General features: G+C 47.4%; 2 protein-coding genes across 2 annotated transcripts in view; both read left to right on the top strand.

Moving 5' to 3' along the window:
• Positions 1-357: 357 nt before the first annotated feature.
• On the top strand, positions 358-2,681 carry LOC103556035 (protegrin-2-like). The gene is made up of 4 exons (XM_008527914.2): positions 358-715; positions 1,358-1,465; positions 1,617-1,688; positions 2,290-2,681. The coding sequence occupies exons 1-4, from the start codon at positions 518-520 to the stop codon at positions 2,422-2,424; spliced, it is 513 nt and encodes a 170-aa protein (XP_008526136.1). The 5' UTR covers positions 358-517; the 3' UTR covers positions 2,425-2,681.
• Positions 2,682-6,039: 3,358 nt separating this feature from the next.
• LOC103556041 (uncharacterized) overlaps positions 6,040-18,163 on the top strand; it is a 134,686-nt gene continuing 122,562 nt past the window's right edge. The window contains exons 1-2 of the mRNA XM_070576392.1: positions 6,040-6,114; positions 16,201-16,395. Of these exons, the coding sequence (XP_070432493.1) occupies positions 6,040-6,114; positions 16,201-16,395 (270 nt within the window). The remainder of the gene's footprint in view (positions 6,115-16,200; positions 16,396-18,163) is intronic.

Here is an 18,163-nt window from a genome sequence, read left to right as displayed (position 1 = left end):
AGTCTCCCTTGGAACTGGCTGGGTGGGTGAGGCTCCAGAGGAGGGGGGTTACTGTTATTCATTCATCAGCTATGAACTGGGTGCCTGCTGGGTGCCCTGCAGTGCCTAGAGGTGGACATTTAGTGGTGTATACACAGTAATAACCTGGTTTCTGAGGAGGCCCTGGTGGGGAGGGGAGAAGGATATAGGATACGTGCCTGGCTCCCTTCCTCTCATGGAGGACTGAACCCTCTTAAGCAACCCTGACTGTGACACTCCCCAGCGTGGCCCAGGAGAGGCCAAGACCTTGTCACAGAGATGGAGGAAACATTTCTTCACTTACACATAAGATATATCTTGCCTACTGTCCAGGAAGCCCGATGAGGCAACAGCAAGGGCTGAGGGAAACCCAGGCCTCATCCTGGCAGGCTGCCAGTGATGGGGTGGGTCAGAAGCCTCCTGGTTCTGCCTTTGCATCAGCCCCAGGCTGCACATACAGGAGGATCTTGTAGGCTGGGAGGAGACAGAGTTGGGGACCATGGAGACCCAGAGGAACACCCGTTGCCTGGGTAGATGGTCACCGTTGCTACTTCTACTGGGCCTGGTGATCCCTCCGGCCACCACTCAGGCCCTCAGCTACAAGGAGGCCGTGCTCCGTGCCGTGGATGGCCTCAACCAGCGGTCCTCAGATGAGAATCTCTACCGCCTCCTGGAGCTGGACCCGCTGCCCAAGGGAGTGAGCCTGGGAGGGGGCAGTGGGGAGGGAAGGTCTGCTCTGGCCACACTGTCTCTCCCTTTGCTCAGGCTGTCCCTCCTGTCAGGAAGGCACTTCTCCCTTTAAGTGTGGTCCCACATCTCAGGAAACCTTCCCAGAGCTGCGTCCCCTCTCAGCATGAGAGCTTGCTGCCTTAGATCTCTACTGTGGGAAGAGGTCCCCCCACTCACAACCACACTCAGGCTTCAGGGACTTCTGGGAGTTCCAGGGACACGAGGGGTCTTTGAAGCCAGGCTGTGGCTTCTCTGCTTTATGTCTGCTCTGGACTCCTTTGTCTCCCTCACAGGGAAGGGCTCTACTAATCCGTGAGGTTCCAGTAACAATGTCCTTTTCTCCAGGACGACTCTGATTTCCCTCAGCCCCCTCAGAGGGGCATGTTCCTCATCACAGCTGATCTGAGGTCCTCTCCGCCTCTCTGTTTGCTTGCTGAGGGAAGGGATGTGTCCTTCCTCCTCCTCTCTGTACCCCAGCACCAAGCCCAGCGCCGGGCACACAGTAGGGGCTGTTGAAAGGCAACTGTTTTGGTGGAAGGTAGGCTAGGAAACAGACGGAGATGGCAAGCATATGCCTGAGCCTGGCCACCCCATTTTCTCCCCTAACCAGGACAAGGACTCTGATACCCCAAAACCTGTGAGCTTCATGGTGAAGGAAACTGTGTGCCCCAGGATAATGAAGCAGACACCAGAGCAGTGTGACTTCAAGGAGAATGGGGTAAGGTTGGAGCCTAGGGGAAAAGGATGCTGGCAGATCCCTCCCAAGGAGCTGAACATGAGGCCTGTGGGAAACATTTCCAGCCACTGGGGTGAGACTGGGAGGTTACAGCACCGGGCTTCCAGTGTGACCTGGAGCCTGCCCTTCGCAGCTGGTGAAACAGTGTGTGGGGACAGTCATCCTGGACCCAGTCAAGGACTACTTCGACGCCAGCTGTGATGAGGTGAGTGGCCAATCTGGGTTGTAGGTCCTGATGGGGAGGTGATGCGTGGAACATCCTATGGACCAAATACCCACTGCCCCATCAGAGAAAGCCCCTCCTACCCTGGGCTCCTCCCTCCACCTGAGCCCCAGGTCTCAGGACTGGCTCTGCAATTCCTTAAATTAGCAGTTCTCAAAATGTGGTCCTTGCCTGAGAGCTTGTCACAAATGCAGATTCTCAGGCCCCACCAGACCTACTGAAGCAGACTCTGGGGCTGAGCCCCACAATTTGTATTTTAACAAGCCACCCAGGGATTCTGACTCCTGCTGACGTTTGAAGCCACGGACTTAGAGTAATGAGCTTTCAGCCCATGCTCCTGTCCCACTTTGCTGGATGGGCTGTGTGACCCTGGGAAGCCCCTTATCCTCTCCAGGCTTCAGAGTCCTCAACTGTTTGTGTGCGTAGGGCTTCATTCAGATGCTTCTAAGATCAGAGCCAGAGGGTGAACTGGGGTGCCAAGTCTCCTGAGGTATCCCAAGAAGAGGGGTGTCTTGGTGGGGAAGGGTCTCGTCTTGACCTGGGTCCAGCCCCCACAAGGAGCCTGTTTCCTCCTGGTTCACAGCCCCAGCGTGTCAAAAGATTTCACAGCGTGGGTAGCCTTATCCAGAGACATCAGCAGATGATTCGTGACAAGAGTGAAGCAACTCGTCATGGTATCAGGATTATTACTCGACCTAAGCTCCTTCTAGCATCCTAGGGTCTGCTTGCCCTGGCTCAGGCTTCAGGATACTGAAAAATGAATTCTTGGGGCCAGCCCAGTGGCGCAGCAAAGTTTTCCTGTTCCGCTTTGGCAGCCCGGGGTTCACTGGTTCTGATCCCGGGTGAGGACACGGCTCACTTGGCAAGCCATGCTGTGGCAGGTGTTCCACATATAAGGTAGAGGAAGATGGGCACAGATGTTAGCTCAGGGCTAATCTTCCTCAAATAAATAAATAAATAAATAAATAAATAAATTCTTGTGAGAGCAATTTCCTCCAGGCTTCCATTTCATCTGTCTTGCCTTCTCCCAATTAACACGGCCAACCGAGTCCTTAACTCTGGGAAGTCCTGAGTTTATATGTGTGTGTGTGTGTGTGTGTGTGCATGCAGAAAACAGAGATGGATGGGGCAGCTGTTCCATCCAGGAGGACATGGGGTGAGGCGGCAGGGCCAAGAGTCCACGAGAGCGTCTCCATTCTCAGGGTCCCACTCCATGTCCTTCACGTACCTCCCACCCTCCTCTTGAACACCCAGTGGGACTTGAGATCCACTGTGTGTGCAGGGGAGGTGGGGATGCTACGGAGCTGGTCCTGCTCACATGGAGGTGGCAGTGGAGGGTGCGGCCAGGCATTCTGTTACACACTCACAGACATGCCGAGCACTTTCCTGGCTGACTGGGTTCTAAGGTCAGCCTGCTGGTACAGAGCCCGCAAAGTTCCAATTCCCCCTGAAAATTTGAACTGCCCACCACACCTGGCTTTTCCTCTGGCGTTGAGAAAGATTACTGTTTCTTTAGCTGGGTAGCAGATCTAAGTTGTGGGCTCTTGTGTAGGATCGAATGGTACACAAATTTTGTACCATTAAAAATAAGAATCCTGCTCAGTCGGGTGAGGAGCTCTGGCAAGGAGACACATGCAGAGTGATACACAGGTCACATCTCCGTCACACTGTGCATTTCAGACACTGCCCATGTCCTGCCCACTCACCATCGTTAGCTGACCTGAAGCACCTGTGGCTCTTTGCAGTGGGACAGACTGGAAGTACTGGGGAGTTGGTACTCCAGGGAGCAGCCTCAACCAACGATAGGTCAGAGTTGGTGAGAAAATATCTTCCCTTCCTCACTCCTGGGGTGGACCCACTCCAAGATGTGTTACACCTCCCAGAGGTCCCCAGCTGGGTCATGCCCCTGTTGCCCACAGCAACGAGCTGTCCGTGAACACGTCCCCTTCTGACCTCTGTTCCTGCCCTGTCTTACTTCTCCACGCTCCTGCTGGTGCTTTCTGTGATTGCCTCCCAACTAACTACTTCCACTTGAATCTTTGTCTGAGGGCTGCTGCTGGGTCAACCTAAAGTAGGACGCAGACACCCCTCTCTGAGAGGGACAGAGGGCAGGACTCACGTCCCGTTTACTCTGTTGTCTGTTGTGCTTGCTTATTCTTGGTGAACAGGTGCAGCTGATTTCAGGCAGGTTCAAGAAACCTAAGATGCTTCTCACTCTTTGTCATCACGAACCCAGGGGGCGGTGTTGTGTCAGCGCCAGAGGATACTGGCTTCCCAGAGCTAACTGCTAAGTTTCAAGACTTTTTCGAGCTGGTTGTTAAACTCTTGGTAGTTTGAAATCCAGTGATGGTGGAGTATTTACACCGTGGAAATTGGCAAATGCTACGAATCAGCCCTCACAGCTGTCACTTTTCTGCCCAAACTGAGAGAGGAATCACTTGTCAGGCTGATATGGGCCTGTGCCAATCACATCCATTTCAAATTTCCTTCCACAATTGCCCATCATGCTACCATGACAACCCTCCTATTCCCCAGCCCTGCATTGTCCTTTGATATCATACATGGATGTTAGCCAGGTGTCCCTTGCCAGGTACCAGGCCGTCAACATGCATATTTGACCACTGATGCCAGAAAGGGATGGATGCTTACATTTTTTCCATCTCAGCCCCTCATCAAGGAGTGTACCTGGCCACTGGCAGGGAGGTCTGCAGGCCTTGTCAGTGCCCTCTAAAGTGATTTGCTGGCAAAGGTGCCTGCTGTTCAACTATGATACCTTCTTACCCACGAGAGAACAAATGTTAGACCCTTTCATGAATGGCATTGGAGCATCAGGCCCCGGCACCCTCGGTTTGTCAATTCTCCTTGGCAGTAAAGCTCTGGATGGCGAGTTCTATGGGCAAGTGACTTCCACAGTGTTATGGCAATGCAAAGGAGGGGATCTCCATCCAGCATGGGGGAAAGGAGGGTGATTCAGAGAGAAGACAGCTTGGGCAAAGGCACAATGACAGGCACAGTAGGAGTGGGAAGTGACACTCTGTTCAGTGCTCAGGGTAGGCATGCAAGGCGGTGGGGGTCAGGGTTGAGTGCAGAGGTAGGCCCAGGTCGTGAAGAGCAATAGAGAGAAGTGATGGTTTTAGCAAGGGGAGATCGGATCCTGCATCCATCTTAGCCAGAGCACCCTGGCTTCAGTGTGTGTGTGTGTGTGTGTTTAAGAGGGTGAATGGTGAGGGACACCAGCAAGGACATGTCCCCCAAGGGCAGTGGTCAAGAGCAGAGAGGGAAGAGAGAGTGGAAGGAGGGTTGGCCCAGAGGCTGACAGAGGGTGGGGCTGACTGGGATGGAGTCATGGCAGAGAGGATGAGGCAGGTTGGTTCCCTGGGGAGCCTCACAATGGTGGCACTTCCTGAGAGAATGACCATGGGCTGTTCAGATTCCTGGGGCAGGTATGAGATGAGTGTGGGGAGATGACAAGTTCAGTTTTGAACATGTTGATTCTGAGGTGCCAGCGGCATGTTGGTCCCTGGGTGGGGCCTGGGGTGAAGGCCCATTGTAGTAGATGGTTAGTGCCCTGCCCAGATCCCCTCCCTGGGCTGCTGCTCCCATCGCCCAGCTGTTTGGATGTGGAATGTCACGTTCACTGCTAATGGCTCACAGCTGCCCCCCTCACAGCCTCCCCAGGAGATGCCTGGGGGTTACATTCCCTCTGCCTGCAGCTGTGGAGAGTGACTGACTGATGAGGGGATGTTAAGCCCGCCCCTGCCTCCAGTCAGGACTAAAGGAGGGTGCAATTCCGGGTGCAGGGCTTTGGTGGGGTCGGGCTGAGCTGGTCTCAGGATGGACCACATCCTTGCTCTGCTCCTTCCTCTGCCCCATCCTGCTTCCCTCACCCCCCTCCTCCTGAGCACACCCCTCAATCGATCATATGCCTCTGAATTCCCACCTCAGGCTCTGCTTCTAGAGAGCCCAGCCTGTGATGGCCGTGGACTGAGGTGGGAGCTCTGCAGAGCCTGTCCAGCTCTTCCCAGGTGGGTGTAGGTGCTGGGGCCTGGTGTGGAGACAAGCAGAGAAAAGCCAGAGGTCTCCAGGGTACGGGGATGGGGATGGTGTGAGCTGTGGGGCAGTGCTGTAATCCAGGGCCATTGAGGATTTCAAAAAGTGGTCAGAGTACACAGGAGGCCAGTGGCCCAGGGAGATGGCTCCTAAGGGTTTCCCACTGTCTGTGCCGATGTGAAGGCCCCTGAAGTCAGTGGGTGGTGGCCTCAGTGGGTTGGGGGCACAGAAACCAACCACATCGAGTAGGGGAGAGAGCAAGAGGTATGAAAGAGAGGGGGCAATGAGTGTGGACGAGGAGCGGTTTTTGCTGTCCCCAAACCTCTGCTGTACCGAGGAGGGAGACTGGGTTTATCAGGTGAGGCCCTGTGGACCCTGCCCTCGACCTCCTCCTCTGAGGTCTCAAGTGTTAGTTAGGGGACCCCCAGAGGGGACAGAACACTCCTGGTCAGCCTCACTGGGGCAAAGGAAAGGGAAATCTGAGGAGTTGAGAAGTCTGAGAGCAGTTAGTCTTCTGTCTGTGTGGCCCTGGGCAGGTGTTTGACCTTTCTGGGCCTCAGTTTTCTTATCTGTAAAATGGGAACAACACAGCCTACTTTAAGGGATTTGTTTAGTGCTTTGGTTGGATAAGGCAGGTAAAGCACCTCAGGAGGTGCTGAATCTGAATCAGAGAGGATGAGGGACTCACTCTGGGTTTGCCTCTTTGGGAAGAGCTTTCTTCACATGTTGAATGCCGGTGAACAAATGACCAGGAGTCTCTCCCTGCACTAGAGGAATTAGCTGATTCCAGAGCCAAAACAGTTTCAACTCAGCAATGGTCACTTACTCATTGGCCAAGGTAGCTTTGGTAATTGTACAAGTACAGCCCTTGATTAACCACTTGCTGAGCAAAGAGGTGTCTGTGCAGTGGTGAGCACCTCCTGTTGCATGTGGATAAATGCCTCTGGGGAAGTAGAAACCCAGTTACGTAAGATTAGCTACAACAAGCTTCACCCAACAACCCACTGTCTTTTGATTTGTTCACCTGGTTACCTTCAGGTCTGGGCCCCTGATTCAGAACCATCCTGAAAACTGAGCTTATAGTATTGCTTTTACTCTTACTCTGTATACCTATTGCAAAGTTCTGTCCCTGTTGCCTTTGGAAAGATGATGCACCTAATAAGGTGACATTAGCTCAACAATTTGAAATGGTTTCCAAGGCTTACAACTTTGGACAACTATAGACTTTGAATAAGAAATGCCTGAGAGTTCTCTCTCCTGAACTTCCTTGTTGCTCAAATGTGGCCCAAATGGTTTGGGCCACTAAGCACTTTCCTACCCATGTGGGACATGACAATCAGGAAAGGTCCTTCTTGGCACCGAGGGACAAGACCACTACATACAGAGAAGCTGACTGTTGATCAGTGATGATTTTGGAGAAAGATGTTGATCAAAAGGATAAATGTGGATATTAATAAAAGAAACTTTAACTAAATTGGAGTCAGGAAGGCCTGTAGGGGGAGCTCTCATGCCCTAGCATACATCATCAATTACACTGAATAGGACTAAACGACCCCCGCATCTAGGACAGGAAGTAAAACTACTTTACTACTGAAGGAAGGTTCCCTCTCCACCCAATAACAGCCCAGCCAAGGAGAAGCGCTACAGTTCAGCCAAGGAGAAGTGGTTGCTGCCCTGAACTGCTACTTTCCCCCAATGGACTTTTGTTTAGAACAGCGCCCCTTCTCCCCCTTTTTCTCTGTAAAAGCAGCTCCCGTCCTTTGCTTGCTGGATCTGCCTATGGTTTGCCGTAGCATGAATATCCCAAATTGCCATTCTTTGGTGATTCCCAAATAAACTTATTTTGAGGATAAAAAAACAGGTGAATTTCCTTTTCATGTTGACGGGTATATGTGTCAGTGTGGGTGTGTTTGTCAGTGTGGTTGTGTGAGTGTTTGTGTGCACTTTATATGAATAAAAATTTTTAAATATTCTCTTTAATCTTCAAAAATTATATGTATACTCATTAAAAATATATTTTAACCAGCATAAACATTATTCCCAAGGGAAGGGTGCAGCTGTAACAAGGTCCTCGGGGCAAGAATTTGATTGAAGGAAAGACTAGAAGCAAGCTGCAAATAACAGGAATACATTGCTTATCCAATTACTGAATGTTGTACCTTTAAAATTTTTTTAAAACATCTTATTTGGCAATAATTTCAAATTTACAGAAAAGTATCAAGAAAAGTACAAAAAATGAGTTCATATTCTTGTTATCCAGAGTTACCTCGTTAACATTCTGCCCATTTGCTTTATCCTTTCTCAATCTCTCTCTCTTTCTCTCATTTTAAATTGTTCCGAGGATTTAGTTTATTCAGGTCTGGTGAGGCCAACAGATCAGGAGACCACTGAAAGAGAGCTTATTAGTCCCAGTTCCCCAGAGGAGGGGGCATGTCCCGCCATGCTGGGCCACAGGAGGTCCGTCAGAGGCAGAGAGAGTGAGGGGACCTGCGGGGACGCCTGTATTATGGTTTTCCAGAGAAGGAATGGGCAAGGCAGGCAAGGGGGGGAAACCAGGTTAAAGATTGGCGAATTAGAATAATTTCCGTGGGCTTAGGGATGTAAGGGCTGCCAGGGTGGTCTGATGCCCGGGCCAGGGTGGTGAGGACAGGAGGTTACAGTCTCACAAGAAGAAGAGGTGGAGTGGGGGTCAGTGTGCCTCTGACAAGCGTGCTTGCCTGCTCTGGGAATCCACTGCCCTGGGAGGGGCGGTCCCTCCCTAGTCAGCAAGGCCCTGGATGTGCACACAGCACTCACAGGGAGCAGACAACTTGGGTAACACAGGACCTTTTACACTGAATGGAGGCCTTGGCGTATCTGGGTTATAACCTATTATCTTGTGGCTATTTCTCATTCATCGAATTTCTTTGTTTATTTTCCCTCTCTCTTTTTCTGCCTTCTTTTCAATTGTTATATGATTAAACTGTATATCCACGTTTGGCTATTATACTTCCGTCTAAAATATTTTTAAGCGGTTGTCCTGAGGTTTACAGCATACATCTGTGATTAATTACATCTCTATGCCAATAACACATCACTTCAACACATAGTGGAGGGATCTTCCAAGAATATGCTGCCAACACTGTCCAATGTCTCACTGCGTAAATGACGTTCTGTTGGGTGGGTGGCCACAGGTTTCCAGCTTAGTGTCTCTGCTTCCTGTGACATCAACAGTCAGCAGGAGTGACTGATGAATCACAACAAAACTCACAGGCCTGTTTGCCAGGTGAAGTTTCTTGAACAATGTGGGTGGAGTCACAAAACTGAATTCCTCTGGCAGTCAAAGAATAAGGCTGCCTTTTACAAAGTAAAGAACTCAATCGTCCTGGTACTAAAACCAGCGCTGTGTGCCAAACTCGTAACTCCTGTGAAAAGTTGGTCCTTGTTTGTCTTACAGTAAAAAAAGCCACACTCCATGGGGCTCTGGCTCTACTTGCTCCTGCACCAGATCTTTGATTGCTCCTATCCAGGTTAAGGCGGTGCTTCACGGCTGTCTTTTTTAGGTTACCAAGTTGCCGTTTCCACTGACACTGGTCCTACTACAGTCCTTGAAACTAGTCTGTTGATCCATTTGAAGGACATTCCGCACACCCAGGTAGCTGATCCTGCTGATGGCATTGTGGAAACAGATGTTCTAAGGATGAGTAACACTGCTCCTGACCGTGAGGGATGCTCCCACTGGGCAAAGGCCAAGGTTAGGACAGCGGCAGTGGGACAAGTGCAGAGCTGGGAACCTACGAGGCTCCCCTGGCTCAGCTGTGTGATGGCAGCAAAGCAGTACAGAAGACAAGGGTGGATGGGGGAAGAGACCACCACCACCAACTGAAGAGCTGGTAGATGCAGAAGTGCTTAAAGAAACCCCTCAACAGGCTGTGTAGACTGAACTTCTGCTCAGGCCAGTTAGTCCTAAAGAGCCTTTAAATTACAAGTGTTGGTGACTGATAGTTATACAGACTGGAGCCTGTGGCAGAACGATGGAGCCCCTAGGCAAGGATCCCCTTGTAGGTACGGACACAGCACTTTCCTGATGCTGCCACCTGGCATAGTCCATTTGAGAGCAATTACTGGCTTGTTATTGGGCATCAATGAACACTGAGAAACTCAGAAAGCAACAGCAGGGATTGTTACGGCCTGACATCCCTATCATGGGATGGGTAAAAACCAAAAATGTCACCAAAAAGGATATTGCTCAGAAAAGATGTAAACTGGGCATTAATGGAGTCCAACATCTACAGGAAAATGTGGAGTCACCTTCCAGATGCAGCTAGGTCAGATCTGGAGGTCTGTGTCAGAGCTTCTAGTGGCTTTGGTAGAACTAAGGTTTCTGAAGGGGCCTAGTCTTGATTCATGGGTAGATCAGTGAAGTTCAGGGCAGATGAATGCACTGGGCCCATGCAGCTGTTCAGCCTCAAAGAAATCTGTTTAAAACTAGGCATGAAAAATGGTACTCTGCCTGAGGGGCAGAGTTGTGGACTGTGGGGCCTTGCCCAGGAAAATACTCCCTAAAATTCACCCTGTTACTTTTTTTACTGGCTCATGGGCAGAACATAGTGGACTGGGAATGTGGTCTGATGCCTGGCAGTGGAACAACTCGATGATCACATCTCAGTCTTTGTGGGGCAAACATGGCAACAGATTGCACAGGACCCACAGCCGCTGCTCATGAATCATGTGGATACCCATGGAAAAGGACCATTCAAGGATAAACATCATTGTAATGAACAAGTTAATCAAACCTGTACTACCCAGTTAAGAACCACAGCCTTGCGGATGAACCATCACTCAGGGCCTGGTAATCCATCTACCATTCAGGATCAGGCCCCAAAATAATGTGTAGTGATTCCAGAACTTGAGGCCAAGGAAGCCTGGCAAATGTGCCTGACTGCCAGCTCCATAGTTGAGTGACAAAGGGAACTCTGGGGCACATAACCAGGGGTGCCATCTCTGTCTGCACAGCATACGTGGACCATACTATTCAAGGACTGTTAGATAGAATATGTTACATATTTGGATTCCCTAAGCACATCCAATCAACAGTGATTCTGCCTTATAGTAGGAAGTACCCAGCAGTGGATAGCTACCTGAAACCCTCACTGGACATTTTATGCCCAGTATCCTCTCCAAGCAGTTGGGGCCATAGAAAGATGGAATGGACTCTTAAAGGAAAAACTGAAAAGGATAACTGGACAACCAGGCTCAGCTCCCAGTGGAGCACACACTTAAGAAAGGCAGTTTGGGCTCTAAATAGGGCAATTCCAAGGAAGGGTAACTTTTATGTAGATAGAATGTTTAATTATGAGGTTAGGGAATGAGGGAGGAGGCCCAGACTGGCTGTAAGACACTCAAACCACAAAAGTAATCCTTCTCATCCTTTTTTTGTTTCCATGCCTACTCCTGAGAAATCACTCTACTAGAATTTTCAAGTTGCAAAGAGGAGCCAGACGGTGGGTGACTCTAACCTAGTACTAATTTTGCTGCCTGGCTATGGCTGCTGGGATCTGGGCAGTTATGGATATTGATGATAATGATCATGAATATGAGGTGACAGCTCCTAAGGTGGTTCTACTAGGGTGACTCCCACAGCAGAGGGTGGAGATGATCTAGGATGGGTCAAGGTACAAAAGGAAGAAGTTGCTAGACACCTAGGAATGAGCTTGGGCCTATGTTGTGTGAGACGTGGGGAGGACTGGAGAAAGGGTGATGTGATTGCTGCAGGGGCTCATCATGCAGATCGCTTGGCTGTGGAAGAAGGGCAACCACTCCGGCTGATGGGATAGAATGCCTTAGACTCAGAGAGGTCAGGGTGGGAAGAGGGACCATCAATCTCTCTCCCAGCTTTTGTTTGTAGGGCACCGGCCAATTTAACCCAGACTGCTGGCACCATCCTCAACTTGATCAATGGCCAATGAAAAATCTTAATCTAAGAACTCTTAGAAACCCTCCAACAACTGCCGACTCCAGGAGTGAACGGCCTCCACTAAAGATGACGGAACAAGAGGAACTTCCTGGACTCTGGTATGGTTTTCTGAAGGCTCATCCTCTAATTTTCATACTCTTTTCTATGTTCTGCACAGACTATAGCAAGTATTCCAAGTTTAAATGATTGTTGGATCCTGACCCCCTATCAGCAAAATGCTGCTGCTGAGATCGCTGCTACTTCTTACCTGAGTGTCAGGCCTCTCCTTGCCTGCCATACACAAACTAGTCTAAACTCTCCTCATGGTGATAAAAAGTTTCACTGCCCTAGACTTCTTGCTGGCCATTTGAGGTGAAGCATGTGCAATTGCCACCCTTTTGCTGCATCTGGGTTAATAATACACAACGGATTGGGCCCCAGATGGGGAGCCTGGCTACAGTTCATATTCCAAATGGATCTGAGCATCCTACTGGGTTTCATAGTCATGGCCACTCTCATCTGATGTTGCCTAATACCTATAGGACAGTTTTGGTCCAAACCCCTATCAGTACAATTAATAAGAGTATCTAACGGGGTGGCCTATGTTTCTAAAAAGAATTCTTAGCTGGGTATGTGAAAGATTGGAGTGTAGAGTTGTAGGGCAATAGGTTGTCAACTCAAAAAGTGAATTGTCCAGTTGTTTTACCTGCAAAAGGAGTTTATTTGGGTTAGATAGAGGAATTGCAATTTGAGATATGCAGGCTATAGGTGATCATATGTAAATCCAGAAAACAAAGGAAGCTCTTGCTATTATAGAGGAAAAAGGGGAGTAGGGAGAGGCTGTAATAAACAAAGAATCCATTGGAAGAAAGAGGAAGTCCAAAATGTAAAGGTTTCTCACTGGTTTGACTGCAAAATCTCATGGGCTGGAGATTTTGGGCTCTGTTGCCTGGCAGGGAGAGAATTCTTATGTCTGCTGTGTAGTAAAGTAGTAAACATCTTCCAGTCCAGATGCAAGTGAACAACTCTTCCCGTTTAGAGTAATTAACGATGTACCATAGAGCGTGAGAGCTCCCCCTACATTCTCCCTACTCCAATTTAGTTCAGGTTTCTCGTATTAATTTCACAGGCTCTACCCTAGTGACCTTACATACAGCCACACAGGCCCTGCAGGCAAGGTTAGAACTGCAGGGAGTCGGAGTCTTGGCGGAACCCTTTGTGATCCTCCTGGAGCAGGACAGCCTGGGAGGCTCGTGAGGAGCTGCTCAGATGTCGTCTCCCATTCATCTCCCTAAATTTCCCAGGCAAGTTTTATGAGCTATGCAGCTTTATTGCCCCAGCTGCCCTCAGGGTATTGCTGTCGACTACAAACCATTCAACTGCAGTCTAGAATTGGCTCCTGAACTAAAATGTGTCCTATCATTTGTGATGAAGTCATCCGATTCCTTTTACTTCACCTTGTATAGAGGCCTTGGGGAGCTGGCACCTTTGGCTACTTTTTCTTTTGCTGTCTACTTAAGTAATAAATTGCCAGAATCCAAAAAAGACTCATTACTACCTAACCGGTCAAATCTGTCAGGGCTTTGCCCTGGTCTTATGCTTGACAGATATCACAACAGATTGGATACAGAAGCAGACAGGGAATTCAGCTTCTTCCAGTAAATTGGACATTAAAGAAATTTGCAAAAATGTAAAACAATGCCTCTTTTGTCACTAAATTTTTTTAAGGAAAATACAGATATTTTTCATAAAAATATATTATTTATGTTAACAAGAGTTACATTGTTATTGTTTTAAAAATGAATTTCTTTATAAATACCTAAAATTTCTGCACTGAAATATCTAGTATGGTAAATAGCAATCAATTTAGTTCACATAAAAAAAGCTCTTTGGAGTCCTCAATAATTTTTTTTTTTCAGGAAGGTTAGCCCTGAACTAACATCTGCTGCCAATCCTCCTCTTTTTGCTGAAGAAGACTGGCCCTGAGCTAACATCCGTGCCCATCTTCCTCTACTTTATATGTGGGACGCCTACCACAGCATGGCTTGCCAAGCGGTGCCATGTCTGCACATGGGATCCGAACTGGCGAACCCGCGGGCTGCCGAAACAGAATGCGTGCACTTAATCGCTATGCTACCCAGCAGCCCTTGGAGTCCTCAATAATTTTTAAGTGAAACTAGATCTCTATCTTATACCACTCATGAAAATCAACTCAAAATGAATTAAGGACTTAAATATAAGCCCAGAAACCATAAAACTTCTAGAAGTAAACATAAGGAAAGAACTCCTTGACATGGGTCTTGGCAATGATTTTTTGGACATGACACCTAAAGCACAAGCAATAAAATAAAAAATAAAAAAGTGGGACTATATCAAACTAAAAAGCTTCTGCACAGCAAAAGAAATGATTAACAAAATGAAAAGATAACCTACAGAATGGGAAAAAATATTTGCAAACCACATATCTGACAAGGGGTTAATATTCAAAATATATAAAGAACTTATACAACTCAATAGCAAAAAACCCCAAATAAGCCAATTAAAAAATGGGCAAAGGACCTGAATAGACATTTTTCCAAAGAAGATATACAAATGGCCCACAGGTACACGAAAAGGTGCTCAACATCACTAATCATTAGGGAACTGCAAATCAAAACCACAAAGAGATATCACCTCAGGCCTGTTAGAATAGCTATCATCAAAAAAGACAGAAGACAGCAAATGCTGGCAAGGATGTAGAGAAAAGGAAACTCTGGTGTGCTACTAGTGGGATTATAAGTTGGCAAGCCAGCTGTGGAAGAGTGTGGAGGTTCCTCAAAAATTAAAAATAGAACTACCATATTACCCAGCAATTCCACTTCTGGAAACATATCCAAAGGAAATGAAAACACTATATCAAAGAGATATCTGCATCCCCATGTTCACAGTAGCGTTATTTACAATAGCCAAGGCGTGGAAACAACCTAAGTGTCCATCGATGGATGAGTGGATAAAGAAGTTGTGGTATATATACACACACACACACACACACACACACACACACACAGTGGAATATTATTCAGCCATAAAAAAGAAGGAAAATCTGCCATTTATGACAACACGGACGGACCTTGAGGGCATTATGCTAAGTGAAATGTCAGACAGAGAAATACAAATACTGCGTGATCTCACTTATATGTGGAATCTCAAAAAACAAGAAAACAAACAAAAAACCCAACCATACTCACAGAAAAAGAGACCAGATTTATGTTTGGGGGAAGGGGATTGGATGAAGGGAGTCAAAAGGTACAAACTTCTAGTTATGAGAAAAATAAGTACTAAGGATTTAATGATGACTATAGTTAACACTGCTGTATGGTACACTTCAAAGTTTTTAAGAGAGTAGATCCTGAGCATTCTCATCACAAGGAAAAAAAATTTCTTTCTTTTTCTTTTGAGATCTACATGAGATGATGGGTGTTAAATAAACTTCTTGTGGTAGTCATTTCACAATATATGTAAGTCAAATCATTATGCTGTACACCTTAAACATATACAGTGCTGTATGTCAATTATATCTCAATAAAACTAGAAAAATAAATTTTTAAGAGTGTAAGAGGATTACTATAACAAAAAGTTAGTGAACTGCTGCCCTAGAGAAATTCTCCACGGGTGTGCAAGGAGACATGTGTGGAAATATCCAACTGGGATATTGGTGTTGTCAACACAAATAATCCATAGTCAATCTATAAATCAAAATTGGGATGAGTTTATTGTATGAGCCTCTGAGTACTATAGCCTGGGAGAAACTACCTTCACCAAGGCAGGAAGCACTCTGAAGAAGTGGAGTGTACAGAGTGGTGATACAACGTCTTGGAACAGAGAACATACATCCCATATGACAGGAATCTCTCTTTTACTACAGTAACAAGATGCTTTGCTAGGACAGCAGGTCAGCTCTCACAAGGTGAGCACAGCAAGTCAGTGGTCAGCAGGTCAGTGGTCATGAGATTAGTTAAAGCAGTTCAGTAATTAATCATCAGTTTCTGGGAAGAAATGTTTACCCTTAAAGAAATGTTTATATGGGAGAGACAACATTCCTATTTATAAGGGCTTTGGAACATTGTAAACCTTTAAAGCAGATGTACAATGCATGCTCAACAAGCCACCTCAGGCCTTTCTGGGAAAACAAGGTCAGCTGAACTAATTTTAAACCAAATGGCTTCCTAATATACTCCAGTAAATTCTATTGCTTTTCATTTATTCATTAGTGTATTTCTACAATAGATACTATACAGCAGTGAACACGGATGAATGGGTTACCGGCTATCATTATAGAAACTGCAGAATGAGCTGGTACTTAGTTATCTGGTGACTTACATAATGTTTAAAAGCATGGAAAACAACACTTTATTTTGCTTACGGGTACCTGTGGTAGAAACAAAAAAATGTGCCTGAGGGGAAGCAAAAAGGTCAATACGGCCCCGGCAGTCACTTTCTCCCTCCCGCGCAGGACGCCTTCTGTTCCAGAACTACGCTTCCCGGCAGGCTGCGCGCCGCACGGTGACACGCTTCCTTCCTTCTGGCGCCGGCGGCGGCCAGAGGAGCACCGCGCAGTGGACTTGCAGCCTGCCGCTGCCGGTGCTGTCGCTGCCTCGCCCATCACGTCTGCCAAGGCGCAGATGTGGGCCCCGCGGGAGCAGCTCCTGGGCTCGGCCGCAGACGGTGAGTTGGGCCGGCGAGGCGAGGGCAGGACTGGCGACGGGCCGGGACGAGGGGAGGGGAACTGCCTCCCCTCCCCGGTGCTCCGACCTCAGGCGCCGGGCTGGCGTGGGCAGCATCTGAGGCTGCGGCTGTTCCCGTAGGACGTGCGGGGGACGGGGGCTGCGCGCTGTGGGCGGCGCTGGCGACCCCTCCCGACTGCTCACCTCACCTCCCCTGCTGGTCCGGCGGGGTTTCCTCCCGGTGGTGTGCTGTTCACTGTCCATGGTGCTAACAGGCACCGCCCAAGTCTCCTCGCCCAACGTCCCGCCGCTGGCGTCCGAGCTGCGCTGTCCAACCGGCAGCCATGGGCCAAAAGTGACTATCGAGCGCTTGAGTTGTGGCGAGCACTACTGAGGACCTACATTTTAAATTTTACTTGCTTTTAATTAATTTGTAACTAAATACTGAAGAAGTCTAAAATATTTTTCCATCAAACACAAGTGTATTGTTTTGGTAGGACTACATTTCCTTTTTACCTTTGAAAATGTAACGTCGTTATTGAGATGTGCTGTAAGTGTTAAATATGCACCTGATTTCGAAGAGATGGTTGGAAAAAAGAATATAAACTATTTTGAAATGGTATTTTAGATATGTTGGGTTAAGTGTTATTAAAATTAATTTCACCTTTTAAAAAACTTTTTGAGATGGCTACTAGGAAATTTTTTTTGAGGAAGATTAGCCTTGAGCTAACTACTGCCAGTCCTCCTCTTTTTTTTGCTGAGGAAGCCTGGCCCTGAGCTAACATCCGTGCCCATCTTCCTCTACTTTGTGTGTGGGACACCTACAACAGCATGGCATGCCAAGCGGTGCCATGTCCTCACCCGGGATCTGAACCGGTGAAAGAGCAGACCCTATGTGGGGCAAGTAACAGTTATAATAGAAGAAGAGCAAGAGAGATGAAACCACACAGTGGCTCTTAAAGTTGCTGTTTAGAAGAGAGAAATGCCATTTCTGCTCACATTTCATTGGCTGAGGCAAGTCACATGTCTACCTGATGTCAGTGGATGGGAAAGTATAACTCTTTTGCAGAAAGGGAAAGCAAATATTTGGGAATAATGCTCCAAGCGCCTACTTTACCCTAATCACTAGGATTACAAAAATGCCTGAAGAATTGTATTAAGCACTGTCAGGGATAGGTAGTTTGGAGATTCCTGGAGAAAAAAGGAGGATGAGAAGTCAGGAAAGGACTGTAAGAATAAGTTATGTCTGGGGCCTTTCTTTCTCTTCTAGGTTTTATAGATTCGTGAGAGCAAATTGGCATAATGGTCAGAGTTTCCCTTCAATTCCCTCTCTCTTAAAAAATCATATCAGAAGGAGCTCAACAGACGCATCCCCTTCAGGACTTTCTATTCTGTTCCATGACTCTGTCTATTGCTGCACTAGTGCTAAAACCAGTTTATTTACTATTGCTTAATAGTGTGTTGTTATATTTTAGAAGGCAAGTCTCCTCTTTTATTTATTTTCATAATTTTCTTGGATATTCTTATATATTTTCTTTAAAAGAAGAATTTTATAATTATCTCATGCAGATCCATAAAAAAACTTCCGTTGTAATTTTGATGTTGCATTAAGTTTATTTGATTTGGAAGGAATTGATTGGCTTGCAGTATAATTCATCCTATCCAGAAGCACAGTAGGACTCTTCATTTTCCCACATATCCTATTATAATCTCCAGCTGCCTGAATAAGCTCACATTCTAGAAAGGAGGTAGATGGATAAACAAACAGG

Source organism: Equus przewalskii, chromosome 15, assembly GCF_037783145.1.
Source record: "Equus przewalskii isolate Varuska chromosome 15, EquPr2, whole genome shotgun sequence".
Classification (NCBI taxonomy): domain Eukaryota; kingdom Metazoa; phylum Chordata; class Mammalia; order Perissodactyla; family Equidae; genus Equus; species Equus przewalskii.
Note: the sequence above shows the minus strand (reverse complement) of the source record. Positions and strands in the feature narration are given on the sequence as shown.